This window comes from Pteropus medius, unplaced genomic scaffold (genome assembly GCF_902729225.1).
Source record: "Pteropus medius unplaced genomic scaffold, Ma_sr-lr_union100, whole genome shotgun sequence".
Classification (NCBI taxonomy): Eukaryota; Metazoa; Chordata; class Mammalia; order Chiroptera; family Pteropodidae; genus Pteropus; species Pteropus medius.
Window position 1 is genome coordinate 633,115 of NW_024355990.1, and position 10,452 is coordinate 643,566.

The following is a 10,452-nucleotide window of genomic DNA, read 5'->3' on the forward strand; positions in this document are numbered from 1 at the left end:
CGGGCAGCAGGATAAACACACACGCTTGCACGTGACCCAGAGAACATCGTAATCAAAGTTCTCAAAATTGGTGATAAAGGCGAAACCTCAAAAGCAGTCGAAGAGGGTGTTCAGGTCATCAGAGCGAAGAACACCCTGTCCAGCTGCCTTCGGTGGCCCTCCAGTGTTAGTCCAGGTCGCCCTGGGTCTCCGATGGGAGCCGGGCCAACCACTGTGACCCCGCAGCAGCCGGACGTGTGCCTCCTCTCTGCGAAGGGGACCGGGGATGGCGGAGCAGACTTTCTGCCGTTGGCATGGGTGACATGGTGACAGCCACAGTCAAGCAAGGCAAACCAGAGCGCAGAAAGAAGCTCCATCCAGCGGTGGTGACGTGACAAAGGAAGTCATCCTGGAGAAGAGATGGCGTGTTTATATTGTGCAGATGACACGGGGGTCACGGCAGATGATGGGGCGGAGTGAAAGGCGCCGCCACCGCGGGGCAGGTGAGGGGCGTGCGGATTCGCCGGCAGCGCTGCACACTTCTTCGGTGTGTTTGTTAAAACAACAACAACAACAACAACAACAAAAAACATTGAAAACTACTCACTGCCCCCCAAAAAGCAGTCAGAGGAAGAATAAAAGGGACATTACATAGAGCCGAATGTAGATAAAAGTTATGGAAGACCCCGCCTTAGAAACTGCGTGAGCCGGAAGGCAAAGGAACGTCTCCTTTAAGGTGACGAAGGAAAAGCTGGCAAACGAATTCCACACGTAGCAAAACGTCCTTCACAAACAGGACTGAGCTGAAAATGCTTACGGCCAGGCAGACGCGACAGAATGCGCACCAGCAGCCCTGCACCGCGAGGAGTGTTCCAGGCGGTGCTTCCTGCGGGTGACACCAGACGGTCGCCCGGATCCACAGAGTGATGCAGGCGGGCGGGAACGGTGGCCACGCGGGTAAATGACGAAGACACACGTACGTTTCCCTTTAAAAGATNTGCCATTATCAGCGCGGGACTCAGCCAGGTCCTGTCGAGAAACCCACTTTAAATACGAAGACGCGGGTCGGGATTGCTGAGTGACTGTGCGACGGTGGGGCCATGTAGATGTCCCCGCGAGGAACACTACTGGACATCAGGATGCATGGCAATGGTGTAGAAGTCAGTGGGTCGGGGACACATAGCAGCCCTGGCCCGTCGCTCCTGATGAGAGCAACGTGAAACGCACGGAGCGAGAGCTCGTGGCGGCGGGAGGCGGTACAGGCAACACTGCCGCTGTGGCTGGAGTCCCGAGCAGGTGGACAGGACGCCCGCAGGACACGAGGGGTCTGCTCCTCACCGCAGCCCTTCGCCCCGACCAGCACGGCGAGGCCTCTGCACACAGCATGGCAGAGAGCATATTCCTTCCAGGTGCTCGTGGAACATTCCACAAGGATATGTGTCGGGCCAGAAAAACTGGGCTCGATCCATTTAAGAGGGTTGAAATCGCACAGGATATACTTCCCGACCACAAAGGAGTTACGTGGGAAATCAACAACAGAAAGACATCTAGAAAAGTATCTCCAATTTCGAAAAGTAAACAGAACATTTGTAAATAACCCACAAGTCAAAGGGAAAAGCACCAAGTAGTGCTCAGAAACTCATACCCTTACATGCTTATATTATAAAGAGCATTGGTCCAAAGTTTAGTGACCAACACCTCCACCTCAAGCTAGAAAAATAAGAACAAATTAAATCCAAAGTTTATCGAAGGAAGGAAATAGTAAAGATGAAAGTGGGAAACAATGAAGCTGACTCTCTGAAAAAGTATCAACAAAGCCAACAGACATCCAGCTGAACCTCAATCCTTATCTTATACCAGATACAAAATACCGATCAAGATAAAAGGGTGGATAGTACAAATTACAAATACTGAGAAAGATGGAGATGTTGCTACAGGTCTTACAAACACCAAGAAGATAAACACAATAGTAAGAACAACTACACGTCAGTAGTTTGCCAAGTTAGTGCAGATAAAATGGGCAAATTCTCTGCGAGACCTAAGTTACCAGAACTGATTCAAGAAGAAACAGAAATGTGAATAGGTCTGTATAAAAGCAATTGCAGGTGTAACTTAAAACCTGGAGCTGCAAAGGCAGCTCCAGCCCAGATGGCTTCAGTGGCGAAGTCTATAAAACATTTAAGGACGAAATCATTTTCAGAAAGTAAAGGGTGACAGGAGGCTTTTATATTATTTTATGGGGCCACACCACCCTGACACCAAGAACCAGACAAAGACATCATGGACCGATATCTTTAATGAACATAGACCAAAAAATCTTCAATAAGATAACAGGATAGCAAATCCGATGATATGTGAAAAGGGTAGTATGTCCCAACCTAGTGTGTGTTATCCCAGCAACAGAAGGTTGCTAAAACATTAAAAAATCAGTCCACCACATTAACAGATTAAAGAAAATCGAAATCATACAATTGTCTCAATAACTGCAGAGAAATTACTTATAAAATTGAACACCCATGTGTGACTTAAAAAAAAAAAAAAACCCTCAGCAAATGAGGAACAGAAGGCAACCTCTTAGTCTACGGCCATGCCACCCTGAACGTGCCAGATCCCGTCTGATCTCAGAAGCGAAGCAGGGTCGGGCCTGGTTAGGACTCGGATGGGAGACCACCCAGGAAGACCAGGTGCTGGAGGCGTAAAAAATAAAAAAATAAGAGATCGTGAGCTGACAAGGTCCTTGCAATCTGTGAAGTCAACCAAGAGTTGCCTCGCCTAAAAAATAAGTATGAAAAAGAAATAGAGGGCGGCCTCTTGAACCTGATGAAGGACATGTATGAAAAATCTACAACTAATATTTTACTTAATGGTGAAAGACTGATGCCCATTTTGTGCTGGCAGTCTCAGCGATGTGATAAACCAAGAAAAAATAGGACAGACACACGGATTGCGAAAGAAGATAGAAAACATGACCTAATACATAAAAAATCCTAAATAATCTACCAAAAAAAACCCCTAAAAACTAGAACTAAAAAGTGACTTTAACAAAGGCCGCAGGATGCAAGGTCAGTATAACAAATCAATTATATTCTATATATAGCATTGAAAATTGGAAATTGTAGTAAAAAATACCATTTACAGTAGCATCCAAAACCATGGGATAGGGATCTACTAAGCAAAATATCTGTGCACTGAGAAAAATAATAATTCCAGAGAAAATTAAGACCTAAATAATGGAGAGGTATACCATGTTCATGGATCGGGAGGCCGAGCGTTAAACTCTCATTCCCGCCAACGTTTTCTGCAGTTTCCACACAATCCCAGTCAAAATCCCAGCAGCCTTAAAACTGGAATTGAAAATTAAAATGTACAGGTCAGCACAAAGATGAGAGACCATCCAAAGCAACCTTGGGAAGAAATGAACTTGAAGGCGTTCGACGACCCGACTGCAGTCGTCGTGGCAGCGTGCTGTCGGCGTACGATTGGCACATGCAGCAGAGACAGAACACGCACACACACACACGGTAATCGATTTTTCCGTTTGAGCAAAGGTTGTATGGTAATTTAAGGGGAAAGCATACATTACTCGATAAATTTTGCTGGCACAACTACATGTCCATATGGGGACGAAAAAATGGACCTCAACTGTACCTTAAACCAGATACAATCTCAATTTGAAATCTATCATAAGCCTAGACATGGAAGCTGAAAGTATAAAACTTATGGAAGAAAGATTAGGAGGAAATCTTTGTGACTTTGAGGTATAGAAAGATTTCTAAGATAGTATACAAAAAGTCTGGACCATAAATGAAAAAAAGTTGATAGATTGGACTTCGTCAAAATTGTGAAGTTTTGCTTTTCAAATGACAGGGTTAAGCCACCTGCTAGGAGACAGTCCTGGAATACATATCAAGAACTCTACCTGGGAGCGAGGGGCTCAAAAAAAGAACTGGTACCCAAAATATATCACGAAGTTTACAACTCAGTAATAAGAAACAAGTTTAAAAAAAAAAAAAAGGTGGCCGCAAGCCCGCGAAAGGCGTGTGGCACCGTCGGTCCCCAGGCAAACGAACGTCAGCCACAGCGAGATGCCACGACTCCTCTGCTCCAAGGACGGGAAACATCTCGAAGCCGACAGCAGCCAAGTGGAGCCGCAGCCCACGCACGCGGCTTGCGGGGACACGGCCCGCACGGCGACACGTCGGGAGCGAACTCCGCTTCCCCCGGAGCCCAGCGCCGGAGTCGGGGTAACTGGGAGGATGGCAGCACCCGCCCCGACGGCCCAGCCGGAGCAGCAGCACGCCTGGCACCGCGGCGCAGGCGAACGCTCGTGACGGGCCACCTCCGCAGGTGGGTGGGGGGTTCTCCGAAGCCCACTCCGGCCCCCGGAAGAGGCAGACAGCAAAAAGTGCCGGTGCATTCTGTGGCTCTGAAACTCTGGAACCCCTGTGGGACGGCGGTGGCGGGAAGCGGACCGAGCTTGCTCACGGCTGGCGGTGGGGTGCTGGGGGCCGCCAGTGAAACGCTCCGTGTACACGGACATATCCATCTTCCAAAACCCGGGGCCGTGCGCCCTTGAAAACGGGCGCATTTTATTGTGTGTAAATTATACCCCAGTAGAAATGACTTTAAAAAAGGATCACCCGGGTTCAGCAGCTCCTGGACGTCAGCTGGGCACAGCCGGCGCCAGCACCTGAGCTAGGTGTTTGCCTCCCCTGCCCGTCTTAGCCTCTAGTGCAGGAGCCCAGGGTCTGTCACCGGCCAAGCTGAGCAGAGCCAGCGTGCGGACAACCAGCACCCGCCTGCCATCCATCTCCCGGCACAGCGGCTCCGTCATCCTCATCGGTCACTCCCCGCCGGGGTGCCTGGCTCCTGGGGAGGCCGTCACCGCAGACAGACGGTCCTCCCTCCCTCGGCCCGGGCTGGGGCCTCCCGCCCTCCGTTTCAGCCGGCACAGGAGACTCCGTCAGAAGAAGTGGCACCTCGACCTTTTTGAAAACATGAAAACCCAGCACATAGAACAGACCCACCTCCGTTTCCGTTTTCAAAGTTTGGGGACCGCTGCCTTAGGTTCCTGATTTACTAAGAGTTTTCATCAGAAATAGGCATTAAACCTGACCAGATGTTTTTTCTGCATCAGTTAAGATAAGCGTGATTTTTTTTTTTCTTTTCTTTCCTTAGTGTGGTGAAATGTGGTAGGTTTTCTGATGCCGAGCAAGGCTTGTGTTACTGCGAGGAACTTTCCTTGATGACGGTGTGTTTTTGGCAGCTGATTCGCTAACATTCACATATCGTCTCTGCCACTACATTTATATGTGAAACGGACCTGGCAATGTTTTCTTATATTTTCCTCACCTGATTTAAGAATCCAATAAGCTGGGCAGCTTTCATGCTTTTCCCACTTTCCAAAACAATTTGAATAAGATAGAAATTGAGTGTCCCTTGAAATTTCGGTTTCTCTGAAAATCCCACAGAAACGCCTCTGCGTCTGGGCCGGGCGCTCTGCGGAGGGACGTGTTTGCTTATCATTTCCGTTTCCTTAATTCTTAATGGACATTTCGAATGCTAACTTTTGGAATTTTCCACTTCATCTGGTTTCATCAGCCTTCTAGTGAACCTCTCTTTATGACCCTCGTTCTCACCCCGTTACTGCCCTGGTCCTTCCCTGACTAATCTCTGCAGGCAGCAGTCTGGGTTCTGCTGCTTGTGCTCACGGGGCTTCTGTGTGAAACTCACCTTTGATTTCGTGGTTCCCTGATTCCTGACTCCCTGAGTCTGCTCTGTAACTCTGCAGCTCGTCATGTCCACCTCCACCGAGACGCTGGCTCTCACGCCCGCAGACTGACCCCATGACCCTGCCCGGTGCCGGCCATCCACTGGCCTCTCCACAGCCTGGGGCCCCCGGTCCCATGGGCAGAGAGCCTTTCAGAGGCCAACTTGCAGGCCAGCATTTTGGCCAGGCGGGGAAGGTGACAGGGTGGGTCCCAGGTTGTGGGGGAAAAAAATGTGGGTTCATCAGATCCGTCTGGTTAATTTCTGGAGTCTCCCTGCGCCCAGCACAATGGCCAGGAGGCCGTGAGCCCAGCCTGGCCACCCGAGGGCCGCCTCTGCTGTAAGGAGCCAGGGAGGGGCTGCCGTAGCCCCCGTGTGGGTAGGAGGCAGGCGTGCACGGAAGGCTTTGCCTGCGGGTCGTCCTGAGGCCAAGGCGCGGAGAGGCCCCCTGGAGAGCCCTGGGCCGGGCTGAAACCCAGCGGGGAGCAGCAGGGCAGCTGCACAGCCGCCCCACCGTGGGCCCACATCGTCCCTGCACATGCTGTCGGCGTGGCCGCCCCGTGCCTGCCCTACAGGGCACCGAGAGCAGCCGCGGGGTCCGAGGTCATGGCCAGCCCTCCAGAGAGCGACGTCAGGCGTGGCTGATGGGCGGCCCTCCCCTCAGTCCCGTTGGGAAAGGGGAGCATTGCCTCACTGACAGCTATCCCCCAGCCAAGAAGAGCAGGGAGCAGCCCACGGCCGCGCGCTGCCTGCCAGTCTGTCCCCGGGCACGAGGGTGGGCAGCCCCATCGCTCAAGGACCCCGAGATGCCGGGGCCGCCTGAAGCCAGGGCCAGCCCAGCTAACCCCGGAGCGCGGCCTCCATGTACCTTTCATGAGTTTTCTCTCTTTTGTCCAGTTTTTAGGCTTAGATCTCTATGAAAAGAGGCAGATGGGAATCCACCCCACCCCCTCCGCTCCGCGGCCTTCCCTGCTACCTAACCCCAGCGCTTTGCGGGGGACACAGCTGTCCGGCCACAGCCCAGGGGAAGTGAGGCGGCCACCTGGACCCCGCGCCCCCTGCACCCCTTTCCCTCCCAGGGCCTCAGGGTCCTCCTCCCACTGCCACCTCTGCCCTCCAGAGTGGGGACCGAGCCTCCCTGCCCCCCAGCTCTCGCCTTCCACTCCCAGCCCCTCCTCCCCAATGCCAGCGCCCACATGCCCGCCCAACTCGTGGGCCCGTACGCCCTCAGCCTAGGAGGAGCTGCACGTAGAAGGGCCAGGCGGCTTGGGGACCAGCTGTGGCCTCATCGGAGCCCAGGGCCAGGAGAAAGGCTGGGCTGGGTTGGGCCAGCAGAACAGGTCGGATGACAGGAGGCCACACTGCGCTGGTTCCCAGGCTGAGTGGGGACACAGCTCAGGTGGCTCAGGCGGGAGACGGTGTGGTGGTCACAGGCACGTGCGTGGGGCAAGCAGGCCTGAGACAGGCCTGCCCTGCCCTGCCGGACAGAAAGTTGAGTGCACAGGGCCACCGTCTGTGCTCCAGCCCTTCCTCTCCCTGGGCTCAGAGCCCCCCACCCACCCCACAGCATCTCGGGAGCCCGGCCCCCCAAGCAGAGGCTCCCGGGCCTCACGTTCTCCAGTAGCATCACCTGAGACGGCCAGAGCGGCCCCGAAGCCACAGTGGTCAGGGGCCCGAGCCGGCCCCTCCCCAGCAGGAAACCAGGCGAGCGGCGGGCGGTGGCCAGGTGGCAGGACAGAGCTGACGGGGTTTACCCGCAGAGGCGGGCAGGAGGGTCTGTGAGTGGAGGGGGAATTGGTCTGGGGCCCGACAGCCAAAGACACGGGCCCTTTCCTGGTGAGGCATCCGAGGACCCGCATCCTCCCCTACAGGACCCAGGCGCCCGGAGACCGGACGCCGTGACGGGGTCCCAGGGCTCAGGAGAGAGGCTAGGGGGCGTGTGAGCCCGTGGAGGCTGCAGGCAAAGCAGAACAGCTCCCTGGGCGCAAGACACAGGAGCAGGAAGAGCCCGAGATGAGGTGCAGAGGGCAGGCCCCGAGCACGGCCGGCAGGCGTCGGCTCACAGTGCTCCGGACGCTGCTGGGGCGGACGGCGGGAGGCCAGCAAGCTCTCCGCGCCTGCCCCGTGTGCGCCTCCACGCCCCGCTCCAGGCTAGCTCTGGCGCAGGCCGGTCTGCGGCCCCGCCAGCCCCCTTCCCAGGCTTGCGGCTGCCCAGCTGGCCCTTCGTCCTCAGGTCTCACCTAGGCCAGTCCCTGCCATCTACTGCTCCCTGCTGTGCCACACGTCCCATGTGCCAGGCGGCACGTCCAGACCTCGCTCTCCCCACAGCATCGGACCACCAGGCCCAGGGGACACTGGGCAGCAGTGTGCGTCGCCCTAGTGTGTGTTACGTGTGAGGGAGGCCCATGCCAGGGAGCTCCCAAGCCCCGGCCCCACCTACCGGGCCCCCCGGGGGGACAGCCAGTCCTGAGCCTGTTTCTTCCAGTTGCTTTTAAGTAACATCCTCTTTGTCTTAGAGAAGGAGTGCGCTTAGTTCAAAGGGTAAAGAAACTCCCCAACGACGCCCTAGTGCAGAGACGGAGGGGGCCCTGGTGTGTCAGCCACTCCTGGGCCACGTGGTGTGGTGCCCAGGTCCTTGGCCTCGCCTAACCACACATGTCAGGGCTGCTGGGCCCTTGGAGGTATCTGGCGAACACAGCTAGTGGACAGAGGGTGCTTGGCATCCAGAGAAGTGCCATGAGTCACCCATTAACCCTGGCTCCCCTTTGTGGGACCCATTATGAAATGGCTGTAACAGGAGGTGGCGTTTTCAGGCCAAATGCCCTGAGTGCCCGGCGGGGAGGGCAGGCCCAGCCCTGCAGAACATCTGGGGAGTGCGTGCCACACAGATATGGGCCGAGACCCCAGGGCTGGGACATGGCCTGGACCTTGCTGCCTCTAAGCGACTCTGCACCCTAAGACACCTTTCTCTCATTTGTCTTCACCCGGTAGGGCTCAAAGTGCCTCCAGCAGCCTGTGGCCTCCCACGCCCTGATAGGAGCTCCATCCAGAAGCCAGTGGCCTTTGCCATTGAAGGAACGAAGATGGACGTGCAGGCCAAGGCCAAGGCGAAGCCCGCCAGGCCCTCCAGGGTTCACCCTGCAAAACCCAGAGGCAGCCGGCAGCCCCCCAAGGTCCGGAACTACAGCTGCAAGGAGTGACTTCCTTGGCTCTTCCCGCTCGGCTCCTACCCCTCCCCACCCCCAGCTTGGGGCCCGTGCAAGGGCGTGTGTGAGTGTGTATACATATGCGCATGTGCACGCACAGGTGGGGGCCGTCCAGGCTGAGCATAGAGCCCATTAAAGCCGAGCCTCCACCTGCCGGCCTCCAGTTGTTTCCTCGCCCTGCTTGGGAGGTGGCATCAGGGCAGCTGCCTGTGGGAGAGCCGGGGCCTGCACCTGCTGCCCTGCCGTGCCACTGCCCACAGCCACCTGCATGCCGCCCACGCTCAGAAAGCAGAACGGCCACACGCAAAGCAGGCGCACCCCAGACAGCGCCGCGTGTCAGGGGACCCTCCAGAAGTCCTGAGAGACGGAGAGCTGGGCGACACCCATGGCCACACCAGAGGCCGCCTCCCCAGACTCGGCCCATGCTCCCCCCGTGCTCCGTCGTGCCTGCCAGGGTGCCTGTGTCACGGCGCTGCTGTGGCGGAGGCGGCCCCAGACCTGGCGCCTGCAAGGGTGAGAAATACACGTAAACTGGCTCCGTTCACTCCAGGTGCCACAAAACTGCACTCACTCCCCTAGGAAACACATCCCAAGCATCGCCACTGCCTGTCCTGACCCCTGTGGACCCTGTGCCTAGTCAGTAGACGCCATCTCACCTGTCTTGGGAGGGGCAGCTTTCGGGGGTGCCCGTGACCCCCACACACACTTCTCCAGAGCCCTTAGGCCTTTCCTCCCCTGGCGTTGGCACCTGGTGGGCACCTGCCTGCAGCAGTGCTGTCCCCACCCCAGGTGGAGCGCTAACTCAGACTGCCTGGGCTGGCACTGAGCCTTTCCCTGTGTGCTGGGCAGCTGTTCTGAGTGGGGGAGACAGCTTCTCCAGGACGGAGGACACCCACCCTCCCCTGCTGTGTGACCTGGGCACACCACGTGGCCTTTGTGTTCACTTTGCCTCCGTGTAAAGTGTAGACGGTGTCATCGTCCCGCCTGGCTCACAGGTGTGGGGCACACAGTGGCACCGGCCCTTGGGAGCTGCCTGCTGCAGGTCCCGCGCTGTGTGGTAGCTCCTGCCCTGCCGTGTGTGTGTCTGTACTGGTGAACACACACGGGTATGGGGACAGCCTCCCCACGGGCTGGAACTGCTCGTCCTGGACTCGCAGGCTTCCGAGAGCGAGACAATGGCAGTCACTCTGGATGTGCCAGGAAGCAGCAAGCTGGGGGGTCGCCGCGCTCCGCTGTTTCCGGCATCGCCCCTTCAACTGAGGCACGCTCATGTGACTTCCTTTAACTGAGTGGAGAGTCACTTTCTGTAGACACACGTCAGAGCCCAAGAGCGAGTGCCTCACGCGCCCTCTGGGGTGCAAGTCTCGGGTCTCGAGCCCAGCCCGCCCAGCCGCTCCTGCCCTCCTTCCGCTGTACGGGCTCAGGAGCCCCAGGGAGCGGCGGGGCAGGGAGTTGTAAGTTCGGTAACCGTTTGAGCAGAATTACGAGGGCGCGCCAG

At 56.4% G+C, this 10,452-nt stretch overlaps 1 protein-coding gene and 1 pseudogene across 2 annotated transcripts in view; both read left to right on the forward strand.

The window, feature by feature from the left end:
• CCDC57 (coiled-coil domain containing 57) overlaps positions 1 to 9,105 on the forward strand; it is a 66,212-nt gene extending 57,107 nt beyond the window's left edge. The window contains exon 18 of one of the 2 annotated variants that reach the window (XM_039859800.1): positions 8,737 to 9,105. In XM_039859800.1, the coding sequence (XP_039715734.1) occupies positions 8,737 to 8,948 (212 nt within the window). In that variant the 3' untranslated portion in view covers positions 8,949 to 9,105. The remainder of the gene's footprint in view (positions 1 to 8,736) is intronic. The other variant, XM_039859801.1, reaches the window with a different exon arrangement.
• On the forward strand, positions 2,557 to 2,675 carry LOC120600405 (uncharacterized; annotated as a pseudogene).
• Positions 9,106 to 10,452: the final 1,347 nt, after the last annotated feature.